This window comes from Phyllostomus hastatus, unplaced genomic scaffold (genome assembly GCF_019186645.2).
Source record: "Phyllostomus hastatus isolate PE091 unplaced genomic scaffold, TTU_PhHast_1.1 phas_scaffold_93, whole genome shotgun sequence".
NCBI lineage: Eukaryota > Metazoa > Chordata > Mammalia > Chiroptera > Phyllostomidae > Phyllostomus > Phyllostomus hastatus.
Window position 1 is genome coordinate 26,704,381 of NW_025334042.1, and position 20,483 is coordinate 26,724,863.

Genomic DNA, 20,483 nt, shown 5'->3' on the forward strand with positions numbered 1-20,483 from the left:
AGACTTTTGCAGTATTTTGTAAACTATATATATTTAAATCTCCATACTACAGAAAATATAGTGTATATACTTAATATACATACAGACTGCAGCAGAAACACTTCCAGGAGTGAGTGTGTGTGGAGCAGCACACACCCGGTAAATCTGCAGTTTGTTGATTTTAGCAGCTTTGTGTAACAGAACATTGAGGGGAGGAGAAGAGGGTTAGGCTGCTCCTTCCACATGCACTCAGGAAGAAATCTGTAACTCCTGCATTGCTTCTCAGGCCAGCAGCAGCCCGGGGAACTATGTAATGTGTTGGGGGAAATGGTTTCAAGAAGCTGTCAGTTCTTTGTAGAGTGGAGTGTTCAGTAACAACATGTTTAGTAATTATTTTATTAAATTTGGAAAAGACACATAAGCATATAATAGGCTGGATATCTATTCCAAAATCTTTAATGATTAGTGTTTCTTTTAAAAAAATATTTTTTTTTAGAGAGGGGAAGGGAGGGAGAAAGAGGGAGCAAAACATCAATGTGTGGTTGCCTCTTGCACACCCCCTATTGGGGACCTGGCCCACAACTCAGGCATGTGCCCTGACTAGGAATTGAACCAGCAACCCTTTGGTTTGCAGGCCAGCACTCAATCCACTGAGCCACACCAGCCAGGGCTAATGATTAATAAGTATTTCCATTTGTTTATTGCCATATCCTTCCATACATTCATTGATGCTCCCTCAAATTATGAACATCTGCATATCGGGGGTTGTGCTAGTCACTAGAGAGAAACCAGGCACAACCCTGTATACAAGGAGTTTGCAGTTCCGTGGTGAATGTCAGTAAACAGATGGTCAGAATGCAGAGTGGGATCCCACTCTCATTTCAGTACCAACCATGTGACTTATAATATTGAAGACTTGTAATATTGAGGGCTTCATAGATTATAATTATCCAAGAATTAGTAAGGAGGACTGTACTTGACAACACAAGAATTCTGCCAGTGAAACCTTCTAGAAGCCTAAACTAGTAGGATATAGTCCAGCGTAACCTGGCAAGAGAGGAGTGGTGTCCGAAGTCCCTGTGCTGCAAGAACAGATTAGCCTTTGCATGTTGGCAGCTTTTTCCTGTTTTGCACACTTGGATTTCATGCCTCACCAACAGGGAAAATATGGACGGATTTATAGTTTTCCGTAGATATGGTGCTCTGAAAATAATTTTGGAGGCACAAATGGTCCTTGCAGGTTTGAAATGTATGACCTAAGAAAAATAAGTAGATAATCTAATTAATGATAGGATCACAAGAGATTTTTTGTGAGTGTGTTATGGTGGATGCAGTCAGAGTATAAAGTAACTCTAAAAACATCCTGACATGAAGTGGTAATATACTGTGTTTTTCTTTATATTTGTATATTGTAATACACACATATACAATATAAAAATATCAAAACATTACCATGTGTTCATGCTTTTTCCATCTTCCCATACATAATGCTTCTGAATATTTAATCTCTGGAAAAATATATTTAAATACCTTAGGACATATTCTACACTATAACGTGCTGTATGATGAGACTGTTTATATCAGATATATAGGCATTGTTAATACTAGTGCATTTAGATATCCTAAAATTTTAAATAATTTTGTGTAGTTTGAGAAAGCTATATTTCAGTTCCTGTATAATTACAAGTCAAATGTAATATTTTTAAATCTACTGCCTGACATTTCTAGACAATTCAATTTTTTGATCATATATACCTTTATCAATAAGTTTTAAGCATGTACCTTTATACATTTTTATATTTATACATTGCAAATGTACCTAATATATAAGTATATTTTGTGATTTGTAGAACATGTACAAACAAGAATTTAAAAGTATAAGGTGAATATATAATATTAAACATTTTTACTCTATGAATAACTTATGAATAACAATTTTACTTTATGAATACTCAACTACTGTTATCTTGCTTTTTAAAAAATGGAATGTTTGATTAGTTTTGAAAACCTTAGATCAACCCTCTTACAGCTGTTCAAAAATCTGGTTGTTTCAATGTGATATCAATAGCTTCCTTAGGTAAATAAGTTACCTTGCAAAAATACATGCTTCCGTCTAGCAGTTTATCGCTGATATTCCTTTCATATACTAGTAATTGATTTTAAGTCCATTATACTAATTATTTAAAACTTTTGTTGAAACTTGTCTCACAATTTATTTTCTCTGATGTCATTCACTTCCTGAAAAGCACTGGAAAGAGTTATATTTTTGTATTTTAACAAGTGGTATTAATACTCAACGAAACTGAAAGATTAGTAAGCCATTTGAATGGATTAGAACATTTTGCTTCAAAGTTTTAAAAATATACATCTCTGAGGTTTTTTATAGTTGGCACATTATCACTGATAAGAAAATCAAATAACACTAGAAATTACTAGGATTTTCCAAAAGCAGAGGCTTTCTCATGTGCTCTTAAATATCCCTTTTACATTAAAGGTTAGATGATGGGTCTAGTTTTTTAACTGTTAGATATCCATTTTTATCACTATTATAGGGAAACACAAACTACTGTAGAACAAGCTAATTTTTGTAGTAGCAAATTAGAAAAGTGATGATAATGATGAGATCGGTAAAGTGTGTGTTCAGAGAGTGAAATGCTGGGGCACTGAGCCAAGAGGGTAATTCATGAGCACTTGGATTACAACCTGCAGGTTCCAGAGCCAATGCAATGGAATGTAACCTAATTTTATATTCGTCTCATGTAAGAGAAAAAGCACTTGATTTCACAGAGAAAAGTAAACTTTCATTTACCAAAAGAGTTTGAAGATACATTATTCGTAAGCCTCCTGAAATGTTCAATATTAAGTCTATCCTAGATCTTGTAGTTAGGTGAGTTGTGGGGTTAGAATGTCTAGGTTGGCTTCAACTGCAATTATTTAACCGAGTGAGCTTTGACAAGTTATTTAACATTTCTTCGAGTTAATTTTCTTAGAATAGAAATAGTAGCAACCTAAAGAGGACTTTTTTTAAGGGTTAAATGAGACAATAGATAAAGTGGTTGGCATGGAGCCTACTGCATAAAAGCTCAACATATTTTGCTTGTCTTTATCACTTACCCTGTACCAGATATTCCCTAGGAATTCCTCAAGGAGCTAAAAATCCAAACACAGTATAGATAAAGCTAGTAACACATCAAAAAAATCTGAAATGAGGTCCACTAAATTATGTTTAGTATGAAAGAAATCAGCTTGAACTTGAGTTTGGTTTTTTCCTTTAAACTTTTATGGAAATATGGCATCCAGCAAAATTTGAAATCATAAAGGTACAGTTTAATGAGTTTTCCAAAGTGAACACACCTGTGTAGCCTGCGCCCAAAAACAAGAACAGTAGCACCCCAGAAATTCTCCCATGTATCCCCTTCAAGTCACCCAAATGGTAACCCCTATCCTGACATCAAATATTGTAGGTAAGTTGCCTGCTTTTGAACTTTATGTAAATGGAACTTAGAAGGGGAACTTCAGTGAACCCTTTTAGATGTGGTTTCTGCTCTGACTTTAGAATTCTCATTTATATTCATTTCATTATATTTTGGTAGAAAGTCTAGCTATTTTGATGATACACAATTTATACATGAAAATCATCCTAATATCCAAATTTCTATTGCGCTAATAATGTGTTCCTTTTATTTAGGTATGGCAAAGTAGGCCATTTATGACTCTGGTCTGTAGTGAGGAGTGCTTTAGACATTGTTGTGTTTGTGTTTTATGAAATAAGGCATTATCTCCAAATTTTCCTATCAACCTAGAAAGATTTTATTGTTTTAAAATAAAAATATGGAGAAAAACCATGTTATGAATAAGACTCATAGACTGAAAAAATGTTTCCTTATTATTTTTTAATGCTTAAGAAAACTCTAGAAAACTTTTTAAATGGGAAATTATTTGGAAAATTTTCTGTAAAAAGTATATTCCTTTCTGGGAATCTATTTTATCAGAAACTAAAATTTAGCCCTGGCTGGCGTAGCTCAGTGGATTGAGCACGGGCTGGGAACCAAAGTGTCCCAGGTTCAATTCCCAGCCAGGGTACATTCTTGGGTTGCAGGCCATAACCCACAGCAACCGCACATTGATGTTTCTCTCTCTCTCTCTCTCCCTCCCTTCCCTCCCTAAAAATAAATAAATAAAATCTTTAAAAAATACAGTCTACTAAAACCTGAAAAAAATGTTATTTCTAAAAAAAAAAAAGAAAAATTTAAAGGTCCAGGAGTAACTTTAGGAGTTCATTTAGTTACATTACAAAAGAGATGTATCTGATGATGTTCCATAACAAAAGGATGACATAGTCTCCTACTAATGGATGTCCCACATATCAGATACTCAGAAACTTGGATTTTCTCATTTGAATGAATGACACAATCTATTTTATGAACTCAAATATATATGTATCCAAACATATATATGTATCTAAAGAGGTAAATTGTGATTCTTGAAATATTTTTAAAATACTGTCTTTTCTCTTTTTGTATCATTTTTAAAATTGGGAGGGAACTTCCAATTTCCTCTTTCTTATCCTACACACACAAATACATTATGTCAACAAGTTTCCTCAACTCAAGTGCACACTTTTAGTTTTTATATTTTTAATTGCAGTTTACATTTAACATTGTATTAGTTTCAGGTATACATACAGCACAGTGTACTTTACAAAAGTCTCTCACCCCCATATGTCCTGTGCTCACCTGGCACCATACATAGTTTTTACAATATTATATTTTTTATGCTGTGCTTTATATCCCTGTGACTGTTTTGTAACTACCAGTCTATATGTCTCAATCCCTTTACCCTTTTCACCCATTTCTCCACTCCCTCCCTTCTGGCAACTATCAGTCTGTTCTCTATATTTGAGTCTTTCTGTTTTGTTCGTTCTTTGGATCTAACATGTAAGTAAAATCATATGGTATTTGTCTTGCCCTGACTGGCTGATTTCACTCTCCATAATACCATCTAGGGTCATCCATGCTGTAACAAATGGTAAGATTTCACTCATTTTTGTGGCCAAGTAATATTTCATTGTATGTATGTACCACAGCTCTTTAACCTTCTCATCCACTGATGGGCACTGGTGTTGCTTCCATATCTTGGCTATTATAAGTAAGCCTACTATGAACACAGGGATGCCTATAGTCTTTCAAATTAGTGTTTTGGGTTTCTTTGGATATATCCCCAGAAGTGGAATTGCTAGGTCATAAGGAAGTTCCATTTTTAATTTCTTGAAGACCCTTCATACTCTTCCACTGTGACTGAACCAATCTGCATTCCCATTAACAGCTCACGAGGGTTCACAAATATTTCCACATCCTTACCAGCACTTGTTTATTGGTTTATTGATGACAGCCATTCCGACAGGTATGAGGTGATATTTCATTATGGTTTTAATTTGCATTTCTGATTAGTGACATTGAGCATCTTTTCACATCTCTATTGGCCATCTGTATGTTCTCTTTAGAAAAATGTCTATTCACGTCTTTCGCCTGTTTTTTTAATTGGATTGTTCTTGGTCTTGAATTGTATAAGTTCTTTATAAATTTCAGATGTTTTAATGGTGCATGTGTTCTCCCGTTTAGTAGGTTGTCTTTTCCTTTTGTTGTTGGTTTTCTTTGCTGTGCAAAACATTTTTAGTTTTATGTAGTCCCATTTGCTTATTTTTTCTTTTGTTTCCTTTGCCTGAGAAGATACATCAAAAAATATTACTGAGAGAAATGTTTTAAGATTTTCCTCCCTATGTTCTCTTCTAAGAGTTTTATTGGAGTCTTACATTTAAGTCTCTAATTCATTTTGAATTTATTCTTGTTCATGGTGTAAGCAGGTTGGTCTAGTTTTATTTTTTGCATGTATCCATCCAATTCATTCAACACCATTTACTGAATAGACTGTCTCTACTCCATTGTGCATTCTTGCCTCCTTTGTCAACTATTAATTGGCCATGTACAAAAACTGGGAGACTACTAGAAACTGAAATCTGATGTAATATTGATTATATTGAGTGCAATGTTCATAACAAGGGCAGAGATATCCTTTACCTAACTGTATGTGATATACAGTTAGATCCCCATTTTTTTGCTAGGAACAAAACTCTAGATTCCACATTTTGAAGGGCCATAACAAAGGAGGTTGGGGTAATTAAAGAGTTGGACTAGGCAGAATAACCAAAAAGAAAGAGGAAACAGCTGTCTTCAGATATTTGCCCTGTGAAATTTGATGTATTCTTACTTCAAGGTGCAGAATGAGAATTACAGATGAGTATTTCATATGTATATGCATCAGTTTCAGCTCAAAATGAAGAATGATCATATAGTTTTCCTAAAAGAAATAGCCACCTTTTCCCCTGTATCTTAAAAACAAAAACCCAGAAAAATGGGAGGTACATTTTTCCATCTGTGCAAATCTAAAAATGTGTTTAGTCAGCCCTCTCATATTTAATTAATAGTTTTGCTGGTTATAGGTTTCTAGCTTGAAAGTAATTTCCCTCAGGATTTTAAGGCATTACCTTACCCCCTAGCATTCTCAGCTCTAATGAAGTCTGGAGATCCAATTCCCAGTCTGTTGTATATTCCTTTGTCTCCATGCCTGTGTCACTGAATCTTTTACTACCTTCTCTTTATTCCTATTTTTCTATACTTCACGATGAAGTGGCTCAGTGTTTTAAAATTTAGTTTGCTAGGCATTCTGTAGATCCTTTCATTAAGGAGTCTTGTGGTGAGAAACTGGTTGTATTATTTCTTGGATAATTTCTATGCAAATGTTTTCTCTTTCCTGAACTCTTTTCTAGTTATTTATTAGGATTCTTGGAATGACTCTAATTTTTTTGTTTTTATTCTCTTTTATATCTCTGTCATTTGTTTAGACTTGGGAAACTCTCAATACCTAAACCATCTACTGAGCTATTTACTTTAGTTATAATTTGTTTACCACAAGATTTTTCTTGCATTCTGATTGTTTTGGGTGTGACAATATTCTTTTCTTGTTTCATCTGTACAACTTCTACTCTCATTAATTACAGTTGTGTTTTTTACTTTTTTGAGGGGAAATTCTCTCTTGATTGCCTCTTTATCCCTCATACCCTTTCTTTAGGGTGAGGATGAAAGTGGTTTCTTGTTTTCCCACTGAAGTTTTTCTTCAAAAGCTGATGAACCTCTGCAGCTCGTTCTTATTTAAGAGTAAAGCACTAAAGAACTCATTGAAAACTCTGCATTTGGGTAGAGTTTAGTGACTGATGATTTTCCCTGTAATCAGTATTTTCAGTTCTTTTTTCTTAGCGAGGCAGTTTCTCAGAAAAGGGCCCCTAATGTCCTGCCTGTGAGGAAGGGTGGCGTGGGCAGAGACCAGGGGTTAAGAGTTCAATGTGAGGGATTCCCCCCTTTTTTTTTTTCCCCCAGTATTCCCAACTCACAATTTAATTTCTCCAGGAAATACGCCCCTAACCTGGCTAAAGAGAAGTGCAGCACTGCTTGTGCCCCGGCGCGGAGCTTGTTAGGGGTTCTGCTGGTACGGGTTTGCATACTTCACATTGATCTTCTCCGTTCCTTTTATCCTCTCTGCATCGTCTGACGTTACTGAAACCTATTTTATTTACTTTTGCTTTGTGGATTGAAAAAAATGTGGAGAAGAAATAAAGACATACGGTCAGTCACTCCGCTGTTTTTAATTGAAACTTTTGGGTTTTTTTAACTAGATATCTATTCACCTTCTAGTCTACTTTCTCTACCTTACCTCCACTCTGTAAATAACTTGAAGCATGTCTGCTGTGTTTTTCTAGGTACACAGTTTTTCTCCCGGGGCGGGGGGAAACAGGTAGGGTCATACCGAAATTCCACCGGGGTGTTTACCTTCCTTCTCTCACTGCTGAATGAATGACTGCTCAGTGTATGAGTCTTGATGAGCCCCGTGTTCAAGTATTTAATAGATCCACACCACAGGTTATTTTCATTATCTATTTCCTCAGTATTTGAGAAAGGAATAAAAAAAGACAAGGGATGGAGGTTTCATATGCATTTGGAAAGTTGAGTCAAGCACTGTTTTAGGTTCAGTCATATGTTACCTCCTTTAATCTCACACCTACACTGAGTTGCAGGCGTTATTACTGACACCGGTAGGATGAGAACACTGAGCATCAGCAAGCAGTTAAGCAGGTATAAATTTGCTCAGCTACTGAAGGCTGAGAGGCAAATGTAAATAGGATTCCAGATTCCATGCCCATTTTATTCTGCCCTCAATTCCTTAGCAGTAAAAACTAACACCCGCCCTGGCTGGCGTAGCTCAGTGGATTGAGCGCAGGCTGGGAACCAAAGTGTCCCAGGTTCGATTCCCAGCCAGGGTACATTCCTGGGTTGCAGGCCATAACCCCCAGCAACCACACATTGATGTTTCTCTATCTCCCTCACTTCCCTCTCTAAAAATAAATAAATAAAATATTTAAAAAAACTGTAACACTCCACCTTAAATTTTAACAGATTATTTTTATCTTAAGATAATATAAAAATTAGCTTAAATCAACTGAAATACTAAATCTCTAAAACATTCTTGTCTCAAAACTTGTATTGCATATTATAGACATAAATGTGTAATGGGTGTTTTAATTTCAGCTCTGACTTTTCCTTTATCAAAACATTCATACAGCACACTTTATATTTCTCTGAGAGTTCTCTGTGCATATTTCTTTTCAGACCTTTATAACCCTACTTAAAAGCAAACTTCTTGGCTTTATTTCTGTTAACTCCCACAGCTAGTACAAAAAACATTTGTAAAACTTGAAATGGTAAATCCTGCTGTTCTGCTGGCACTTGATTTTAAGAATTTTGTAAATGTTACCATAGTTCAGTAATGCCTTAAAAGTTAAAAAAAAATAAAAAAGGTATGCTTTGGTTATTTTTCTGATCTCTTTACCTTCTTATGGTCTGTCCACACTGAATAGATCTGTTTTGCTCCTCACAGGCAGGCAGACGCTCATGATTCTGGTGTGGGCTCCCAGGGGATAAGACAAGAGTGGGCTTTGCAGCCTGGAATGTGCTACTCTGTCTTACGAGTCCCGTGTGTTGCAATTTGTTTCATAAAGACATCCAGAAAAATTAAATTCACAACAATGGCCTCAAAAGCATAGTTAAAACTAGACACGATTTATATGATTCTCATATCAACAATAACATTCTTTCCTGTTACCACATAATTATAAAGATTTGTGTCAATGAGTCAATAAAAACTCCAAACAGGAATTCTTTAGATGAGTTCTACTTGCTAAACAGACTTTACAGAGGAGTTTGAAATGTGCATTACCCCTTTGTGTATAAACTATATGATATTAGACAGAAAGGTAAAACAATAAATTACAAGTTTTAAACTTTTAGAAGTTTTCCTGAGTATTTCTTGCTACACATAGTGCTTAACATTTTGAATTCAAATCACATTTACTGTTGCTTGTAGTGAAATCAACCTGTGTTCAATACTGTTTGCAGGTTTGTGATTTTTTTTAAATAAAATCTTACTATTCAACAAACCTAATCCAATAATTGAGTGGTTATGCATTAACTGGGTGATTTTTCACTCTGATTTTCTAATACTCATTTCTGTGTGGAAAATAATATAAATGAAAATTTCTACATAAAGTACTTGCATGAGTTGTTGCAACCATCTTCCGGGTATTATATGTAAAAGTGAAAATAATTGCAAAACTTTTCAAAAGTCTTAACTTAGAAAATGTTAATTATAGTAAATTAGCTTTAAATATTACCTCCAATTGAATAAACCATATTGCCCTGAATAGCTAAACACTTTAAATCTATTGCTGTGTGTAAATACATGCATATATACACTCAAAAGTAAAATTTTAGAACATAAAATAGAAATTAATGTTATAGTCCATTTGTAACAGGATATGAAAGTTTACAGGATATATTTGTGATTAAGCATATATTTCTTTGCTTTTAAGCTGGAACTCAACATTTTTGCAAATGTTTCTGACTTAAATTTTTAAAAAATATCTGATGGTGCAAATTTTGCATATAATCAGACACAATGCAATAGAATGAAATATTTCAGTAGTAAATATTTTAAAAACCAAATGCTGCCCTGTTTTATTAAGGTGCATAGTTAAAGAATGTCTGTAACAGGTCAAAAGGAAATTCTCAAACTCCATTAACTATAAAACTCTAAGTATAATCTTTCAGGAAATAGTATGAATCGGGTCCCTGTTGATAGATTTAGTGTGTCACTCCTCAGCACGCATGTGCATTGAATTAAGGGAACAGTAGCAGCAGTATTCTACAGTTGATACTCTAAATATGCATATTTTGTCATTTTTTGTTTAAATAGAAGGATACTTTATTCTAACTGCTTTAATAGTTTAATAATGGAGAAGCTTAACTTAAAAGAATGTTCCAGCATTGTAGAGAATGCCCTTAATTACAAAGTAGTTGTATAGAACATATCTAAGGTTTCACTATAGTGAGGCTTTTCTCTTAGATATATAGGTGTCATTAGCTTCCTGAAGATTTCAAAAACTATGCTGTTCCTAGGGTGTAAAAATAGAGCCTGTTTTAACTAAAGGATGTTATAGGCTTCTTAAAAATTAGAAAAAATAAAATGCATGTATACAATAATGTTTTATTCCACAAAATATCTATCTCTGGTCTGTTTTGACCTGAAATTCTATCATTTCCCTATTATGTCATTTCATCAACAGATCTTTTGTTTCATAAGAGTATTATAAAGACATTTAACATAATCACCAAAACATCATTTTAAAAAGTCTTTAGCAAAATAGCTAGAAGTAGAATTTTTCCATTAAAAAGTTAAACTTTGCTACAGAAGCATAAAATTGCTCAGTTTTGAAAAAGATCAAAACAAATATATATAATACATGTTCCTATACTGAGAAATTCATCGGAACTTTTCTGAAGACTAAGGAATTTCCTTGAGACTAAGGAAAATATAACTAATCCTCTCAAGTTATTCCCAGAGAGGCACTCAATACCTAATGATGTTTTAGCTATTATCATATGTTTGTTTTTAAATCAAAACCATTCCATTTTATATATTGTAAATTGATGCTTCTTATTCAGTTGCATTTTTAAAAGATTTTATTTATTTTTAGACAGGGGAAGGGAGGGAGAAAGAAGGAGAGGAAAAATGTGTGGTTGCCTCTCATGCACCCCCAGCTGAGGACCTGGCCCACAACCATGGCATGTGCCCTGACTGGGAATCGAAGTAGTGATCCTTTAGCTCACAGACTGGTGCAGAATCCACTGAGCCACACCAGCCAGGGCCAGTTGCATTTGTTTTGATGGAAATTATTTCTGCTTTGGAATGAGAGGGTTTAGATTTGCTCTGTGTAATAATTGCATTTCTGTGACTTTTTGCTCACAAAGCAAAAGCCATGTGAATTCTTTCATCTCTTTGCAATAGGTTTCCCATGGTTATCTGAAGAAATTAGTGAATATCTGTTGTACAATGAACAATCAGATAGATGGGACACCCAGCCACATGGCTGTGAGCTTTTACATTTTCAACAGTAACTCTGGACCTATTACAGATGTCATATCTAGAAAGAGAAAATTTGCTTCTCTGTCTGTTTGATGACTTATTAGGGTTATGTTTTGAAAAAGCAATCAGAAAATTCCAAGTATTTTGAAAAGCAAAGTAAAGATGATTAATAGTAATCCCTTATTTTTATTTGCTTTAGCATGTCTTGTTAGTAATTTTTGGTTTAATAGCAACATTAGAAAACTAAAATTAAGTCAAATGGCTGAGAGAAAAAAGTTATATTTATGTCTAGTTAGAGTATTTAAGACAGGTGAAAAACTAAATGGCACAAATTTTAAGCATCCATAGAATTGTGCTAAGCAATATTGAATAAACTGTTTACAATAGCATTATCACATTTTAAAATATTCTGTTTAAGTATTTTCCTTATCAGCAAATAAAGAATGTTAAAGGAGTTACTTTTTGTTATAACTCTTACAGTTCTGATTAATTGACCTTGAATAACTGACCTCTGCTCATTTCATTTTTAACTATTTTAAATAGCTGGCATATAATATTGTATTAGTTTCAGGTGTGCAACATCATGATTAGGCAATTTTATACCTTACAAAGTGATCCCCACATTATGACTAGTACCCATCTGGCACCATACATAGTTATTACAATGTAACTGAATGCATTCTCTATGCCGTACTTTACATACATCCCTGTGACTTATTTTATGACTGAGTTTGTACTGCTTAATCCCCTTCACCTGTTTCACCCACTGTCCTACCAGCCTTCTATCTGACAATGATGAGTTTGTTCTCTGTTTCTCTTTTGTTTATTCATTTTGTTTTTTAGATTCCATATATAAGTGAACTCATATATTTAACTTTCTCTGACTTAATTCACCTAGTATAATACCCTCTAGGTCCATCCATGTTGTCAAAAATGGTGAAATTTTATTCTTTTTTTATGGTTGAATAACATTCTGTTGTGTATACCACATTTTCTTTGTCCACTCATCTGGTGATGGGCACTTAGGTTGCTTTTATATTTTGGCTATTGTAAATAATGCTGCAGTGATACCTTTTCTAATTAGTGTTTTGGATTTCTGTAGATGAATGCTCAGCAGTGGAATTCCTGGGTCATATGGTAGTTCTATTTTTAACTTTTTGAGATCATTTTATACTGTTTTCCATAGTGGTGGCACAAGTTTACAGTCTCAAAACAGGACACAAGTGTTCCCTCTTTCAACATCCTCACCAGCACTTGTTCTCTTCAGTCTTTTATAACACCCATTCTGACAAGTGTGAGCTGATACCTCATTGTGGTTGATTTGCATTTCCCTGGTGTTTAGTGATGTTAAGCATCTTATGTCTTCTTTGGAGAAATATCTATTCAGGTTGTCAGTCTATTTTTATGTTTTATTTTTATTTTGTTTTATCCTCTCCTGAGGACTATTTTATTCATTGCTTTTAGAGGAATGGGAAGGGAGAGAGAGAATCATCAGTGTGAGAGAGAAGCATTGATTGGTTGCCTCCCATACATGTCAGACCTGGACCAGTGCCTGGACCAGGGATCAAACGTGAAACCTAAGTTTGTGCCCTGACCAGGAATTGAACCCACAACCATTCCATTATGGAACGAAGCTCCAACCAACTGAGCCATTCAGCCTGGGCTGTTGGCCTATTTTTTAATTGCACTGTTAGATGTTGAGTTGTGTGAGTACTTTATGGTTTTTTTTAGTTGTAGACTCTTTTTGTTTAATTACAATTGTCCCCATTTCCCCCCCATTACTCTCCCCTGCCCTACCAATGTCCCCACTTCCCACATTCAATACTCTCCCCATACCTCCTCCCTGTTGTCTTTGTCCATGGGTCCTTTATACTTGTTCCTTGACAACCCTTCCCCTTCTTTCCCCATTATTCCCCTCACCCCTCCCCTCTAGTCACTGTCAGTTCTTTATTTCAATGTCTCTGGTTGTATCTTGCTTGCTCCTTTGTTTTGTTGATTAGGTTCCACTTATAGGTGAGATTGTATGGTATTTGTCTTTCACTGCCTGGCTTATTTCACTTGGCATAATGCTTTCCAGTTCCATCTATGCTGTAGCAAAGGGTAGTAGCTCTTTTGAAATACCATATACTTTCTTTCTGCTGCAAAGTAGTCCATTGTGTAAATGTACCACAATCTTTGATCCACTCATTTACTGATGGGCACTTAAGCTGTTTCCAGCACTTGGCTACTATAAATTGTGCTGACAAAAACATTGGTTCTTGGCATAGGTTGCATAGGTTCTTTTGAATTGGCGTTTGCATGACTCTTTATGTACAGTTTTAATGCAAATAAGTACTGAAATAATTAATAAATAATAATAGACGAATAAACTCTTCTGGATACTACAACTAACTGTAAACCTAGTTTTTCCCACCCCTGTATTTTGGATAATTGCTCCTTATTGTATATATCATTTGCCAATATCGTCTATCAGTAGGTTTCCTTTTTGTTTAGTAAATGGTTTTCTTCACATTGCAAAAGCTTTTAGTTTGATGTAGTTCTTCATTTGTTTCTTTTTACTTTGTTGTATTTACCCTAGAGGCATATCCAAAAAATATTTCTAAGACAAATGTCAAATAGTTTATAACCAATGTTTTCTTCTACTACTTTAATAGTTTTGTTTTACATTTAAGTCTTTAATCCATTTTGAGTTTATATTTATGTATGTTGTAAGAAAATGGGCTAGTTTCTTTTTTGTCTTTTTTGCATTATCTGTTTAGTTTTCCAAACACTATTGAAGAGACTGCCTTTACCCAATTGCTTCTTCTTACCTCCTTTGCCATATATTAAGTGACCATATAAGTGTGGACTTATTTCTGTGCACTCTATTTTATTCCACTGATCTATGTCCATACTGTTTTGATTATAATAGCTTGTAGTGTAGTTTGAAATCAGGGAGTGTTATACCTCCAACTTTGTTCTTTCTCAAGATTGCTTTGGCTATTCAAGGTCTTTTGTGGTTCCATATAAATTTAGGATTATTTGTTCTAGTTTTGTGAAAAATGTTATTTATATTTTGATAGATTGCATTAAACCTATATATTAATTGGCATATTTTCCCATCCATGAGCATAATATATCTTCCCAGTTATTTCTGTCCTTTTCAATTTCTGTCATAATGTTGTACAGTTTTCCAGATAACAGTTCTTTCATTTCTTTAGTTAAATTTATTCCTGGGTATATTATTCTTTTTGATGCAATATAAGTGGGATCATTTTCTTAATTTCTCTTTCTGATCATTTGTCATTATTGTATAAATGTAACAGATTTCTGAATATTCATTTGTATCCTATAACTTTACTGAATTCACTAGTTATAATATTTTTTGGGGGGTGGAATCTTTAGGGTTTCCTATATAGAGTATTATGTCATGTGCAAATAGGGACAGTTTTACTTCTTTCTTTACAATTTGGGTGTCTTTTATTTTCTCATCCAATTGCTATTCCTAGAACTTTCAATACTATGTTCAATAGAATGGGGAGAGCGGGTATCCTTGTCTTTTGAGTTTTCTGAGTTTGGCCATTCTGTTTTTAAAAGTCCCTTGTTATCTTTAAAAGTCCCTTGTTATCTTTACTAAATATTTACATGATGTAGATAAATATTTACATGATGTAGATATTTTGCTGATATTACATATGAAAAATGGAGGTTCTGTGCGGTTAATATAAGTTACCTGTGGGTGTCTGGCTTGTAAGGCCTATGAAGGCTGTTTATGCCTGACTAAGGCATAGTGAAGTAATTGCTTTTCAGGGCCATTACATTGCCTATTAGGGTCCATGCCAATTCTCTTGGTGTGGTGGCCACCACTTCCAGAGAACAGAAAGTCAGATAGGCATAATAGTTTATAAAAGCTCCGCCCCCCCAACACACACATACAATGTTTTCTGGAACTGAAGATGAATAAATTTTATTTCCTTATTCTGTTTAGCAATTTAAGTTTCCAGAGTTAACCAAGTGTACCACAAATTAAGTCTATTCAATCACTCTTATGTAGTATTCTTGTATTCTTATATGTAACAAAGCAGTATCCCACATCTCAAATATGAGAAGTAATCTTGTTCTGTAATTATGTACAACTAAATTTTAAAATAAGAATAGACTTGTTCCAAAGGTAATTGTATATCTGAGTGGACTCATCGATCTCACCTTTCACTGTGGTATTGAACGCACCAGCCACACTGAATGGCTGGAGGATCTGTTACAGTTTCAGGGCTTGCACATTCTCTCTTTCAACTACCCTGTTTGCCTTAAATAGACATTTGTGTTCACCTATTTCCTGGGAATGGCTAATTTAGGTTACTCGTATTTACTGTTGCCATTTCTGGAGTGTATATCCACTGTTCCATAGCAGTCATACAAAAAAAAATCTGAGGAAGAATTTAAGACTGTCAACTAAGGATGATAGAGGTGATTTTTTTAAGAAAAATTCTTTTCACAAGACTGCTGTTAATGAATTTTTACAGTATTAATAAAACCTCAATAGAGTAGGATGATATCAGGGATATAAAATAGAGGGGAAACAAGATTGCTGGTGTACCAGAGAAAAGAACTGACATGTTGGGTATTCTTATCAAATAGGCTCTTTGTGGAATCTTTAAGATTTTATTTTCTTTTAGAAGGGAAGGGAGGGAGAAAGAGAGGGAGAGATACATCAATGTGTGATTGCCTCTCATGCACCCCCTACTGTGGACCTGGCCTACTACCCAAGCATGTGCCCTGATTGGAATTGAACCGGCAACCCCTTAGTTCGCAGGCTGTCAATCAATCCACTGAGCCACACCAGCCAGGGCTTTTTGTAAAATCTTTTTTTTTAAGATTTTATTAATTTATTTTTAGAGAGGGAAGGGAGGGAGATAGAGAGACATCCATGTGCGGTTGCTGGGGGCCGTGGCCTGCAACCCAGGCATGTGCCCTGGCTGGGAATCGAACCTGCGACACTTTGGTTCGCAGCCCGCGCTCAATCCACTGAGCTACACCAGCCAGGACTGCTTTTTGTAAAATCTTTACATCTCAGAATGTGTTGTGGTTTGAGAGAAGTAGGTTAGCAATTTTACTATTTTTACTCTAATATTGCTTCATTTCAACTAATACATAATTCTTGCATGTTCTTTTTCACTTAAATCCCTAAATGGATTTAATTAGCCATGATAAAAATAATCTTATTTTTCTTCAGATCTTGAAGAAAGAGAGCTCTATTTTAGAAGGGGGAATGAAGGCATAAATTATGTCATAATACTTTGATTTTGTATTTTTTGTCTCTTTCCTAGAGGCACTTGAGTTTATTAACCAATAAATATATTTCAGGAATTTAGTGTTTTAATAAATTATTTTATAGTCTACTAAAGACAAATAAGAATTGTTTATACTGAGGATAAACATTAATTAATCAGCTGATATTTATTGTACGTGCCACTGTGTGGGTGATCTCAAAGGTCCTTGACCTCTAAAAGGCTGGGTAGATAAAGCATGTGACAAAAAGTAGAACATGATGAAGTGCTAAAAACAGAGTGAGCCTCAGAAGAGTTCAGAGAAATGAAAGATAAGTGTTTACCCTAGAAATGCAGCTGACTGAAAGCTTTAAGGGTAAGTAAGATTTAGAAAGCACCACGGGAAGTGATTTGTGGAGGTACAAGGAAGCAATATGAATAAGGCACTGTTGTTGAGTGAATATGTCACATTAAACAGAAGTGATTATATTATGCCTAACTAGAGCAAAGGTCACATGTTGAAAAGTCACAAAAAGCAAGGTTGGAAAGGTATGTTGACTGAAATTAGGTGGATCAAGAAATCAAGGAAGAGAGCCATTGTCAGTTCTTGAGGGGGAAAAAAGCAGTATGTTTAAAATTATGTTTAATAGCTTAATTACAGATTAGAATAATGAAGAGAAAGAACCAGAGATGGCCTCTAGTTAGAATATACAGTTTTGTGAAGAATAATCTCAACTTTGATTGTGTATTACAATGTCCAAGTTTATAGTCCATTCACAGATACTTCTTACAGAGAAAATACACTGCTAAATTCTACAGAATTTTTAATGTTTCCTTTTATGATACTATATAGTTTTGTAATGAATTGGTTATTATCATTAAAAGTTTACTGCATACTTACTGATTCTTGGATTCTTGGCACCATTAAAAGGACTCATATTTTTGTAAAACAGAGACACACAAGCAATGTCTAGGAAAGATATTGAAATATAAAAAACCATTTTTGCATATTAACAAACCTACTTCTTCAAGACTGAGTTTAAATGTCATTTTCTCCTTTACTATTTATGAAATAGCCCAGAGAGAAATGACTAGTTTTCATGAATTTGTCAATTCCATTATTATTTATTGTATTATTTTAATGTTCTTTAGTGCCTTATAGCATTTTTTTTCTGATCTTCATTTGGCTTAATATTTAAGATACACTTTGGCATGGCTTAATATTTAAGATACACTTTGGCATTGCTTGTTTAATAGATGGTATATGTCATTCAGATTATAAGCACTTTAAGGAAAAATCAAGTGCAAAAGCAAGAAGTGTTGTTAAAAGAATCTGTACCTTTTGGTGTATTGTAGAAAATATTCATGAATAAAATAACATTTCTCCATTTTCACAAGTACTACTGTATTGCTATAATGAATATTCAAAATATTTTTAAAATGGGTTAACAGGGAGAGTAATGAATTTTATTTTGTTGAAATGGTCACAAGTTAAAAGTTACAAAAAAATACACCTTGAGAGAAAAACATTCTCATATGTGTGAATATGAATGTATAATCCCTGACAGTATATGTTCGATACTTGGTGATATGTAATGTTTTTGGCATAAAATATGTTACACTCTTTGAAAAATAAACAGTAAAGAAACAGGGCAGAGGCCAGCAGAGCAGAGCGCCCACTAGTGGGCGGGTCTGAAAAGACAGCAGCAGCAGGGAAGGACGTGCACCAACCACGCAGTGAAGGAAGACCTGGTGAGACTTTCACAGAATCAAGTCTGTTAAGTGGACTCTAAAGGCTGTTTGTATTAACGGGAAGGGAAGAGAACATCCCGGATATATAACAAGTCTTACCAATCAAGACACCAATTTAAATCAACTGCCTACACAAATGGGATTTAGTACGGCAGATAATATGAAAAGCTAAATTATTCCCAAATTTTTAGCAAAGTAATCTAATAATGTGCATTAGTCTAACAGTCTTTGAAAATCTGCATGAAGCGCATAATATATTACCTGATGTTCTCAGAACTCATATCTGTTTCTAAATGAAACCACATGTGAACGGCTGTCTCAGAGTTCCAAGAGAACGTGTTTGGAATCCGTGTTGTCTTCGCCTGACTTTTCCCAGGCACATAGATCATGCGCGCAGTTGTCCCCGTCTTCTCGGAGACCACATGGAGGGAAACCATAGAAGAGGAAGCTTATGCTTCCTGAGGGTGCACCGTGTGGGGTAGATTTAGACATTTCATATTCTTTATCTGATGTAAATCTTCATAATAAACCTGCAATGTTGGTGTTATTATCTCCATTTTATAAGTGAAACCAAGGCTTGGACAGGTGATGAAATGCACCTAAGTGACCGCAGCTCATAAGCGGCGGAGCTGGTGTTCAACACGAGTCCCGCATTCCCCTGCATCGCACTGGCCTCACTCAGGATGTGGCAACCCGCTGAGAGTGAATTCAAATCACTGTTTTACCTCTGTCTTTACAGAGATTGTAATTATTTTGTTTTTTTTTTTACAAAATATATTGGACGGTTAACGGTACAGAGATACATCTTCCAGATGGATGCAAAAAAAACAACCCAAGCTGAATTTCACTTTAAAAAACTTGTGCTTTCAGCTTTCTCAGTCACCGCTTCCTGCACAGAGATCGCTACGTTTTTTTAACATCCCATACCTACTTTGCAGTGTGAAAAATAGAAGAGGTGGTGACTATACAAAGCTGAAAGCAAGTTTTGCTGGATTATGTGTGATAAGAGGAGTTAACTTCAGATGGTCTGTAACCTTAAAAGATCTAAAAGCATTTGTGTGCCAGAAAAGTGCTTGGTATATCATAGACAGTATTTTTCAGTAGAATGAATGGATACCTTATGATAGCAACATCAATCCAGAGCAGATTGGCAACTGTTAAATTCTCTCTAATTAGAAATACCAAAGTATATCTTAATGAACATATCAAAGCAATGTTTCAATTGCTTCATTTTACACATGTAGATAAATTTAAATTAAGATAAAATGAGTCAAGTGCATTAATATTTGTTTTCTAGTGTTCAGCTTCTTGTGGTAAAGGTTTAAAGTATCGCGAGGTGCTTTGTATTGACCAAGTTCAAGGGAAATTAGAAGAAAAATTTTGCAGTCATCTACGGAAACCTCGAACTCACAAAGCTTGTAGATCTGTCAGATGCCCTTCATGGAAAGCCAACAGATGGAAAGAGGTATGTGATATATTTTATAATTATATATATATATATGTATTTTGCATTGAAAAATGATATCTTAATTCATTTTCTGTGCTTTCAGTAACCTTGAATGTTTTATTTCACTAAAATATTCTTTATTCTGTTCTGTTATACATTTCTGCACTAATCTCTAAATTAATTCTGTACAATGTTAAAATTTATGCTAACTTTGTAGTTAACCAACTAGTCATTTAATATCTTGTGGCTGTAAAGTATATAAGAAATTCTGTTACTTAATACTAGGGGTGCTACTGATGATCATCCTATTGTTCCAGGTATTCTAACAGTAAAATACACGTGATGATGTGTTTAGTAACTGCTTTGTTTCCACACCAAAGTTTTGGATTTGAGCTAATGTTACATCTTGGTAAAGGGACTATTAAATTCCAGAAGGAATTTTTGTTGGAGACTGATTGTTAGGTGTCAGAACTAGCTGCCTAGCCCTGACTAAGGCTAGAATGCACACACACTTGAAAAAACTCAGC

The 20,483-nt window shown here is 34.7% G+C and overlaps 1 protein-coding gene across 1 annotated transcript in view; it reads left to right on the top strand.

Moving 5' to 3' along the window:
* The window catches only part of ADAMTS20 (ADAM metallopeptidase with thrombospondin type 1 motif 20), a 165,405-nt gene that overhangs the window by 106,781 nt on the left and 38,141 nt on the right, over positions 1–20,483 (top strand). The window contains exon 29 of the mRNA XM_045829562.1: positions 19,807–19,974. Coding sequence (XP_045685518.1) covers positions 19,807–19,974 — 168 coding nt within the window. The remainder of the gene's footprint in view (positions 1–19,806; positions 19,975–20,483) is intronic.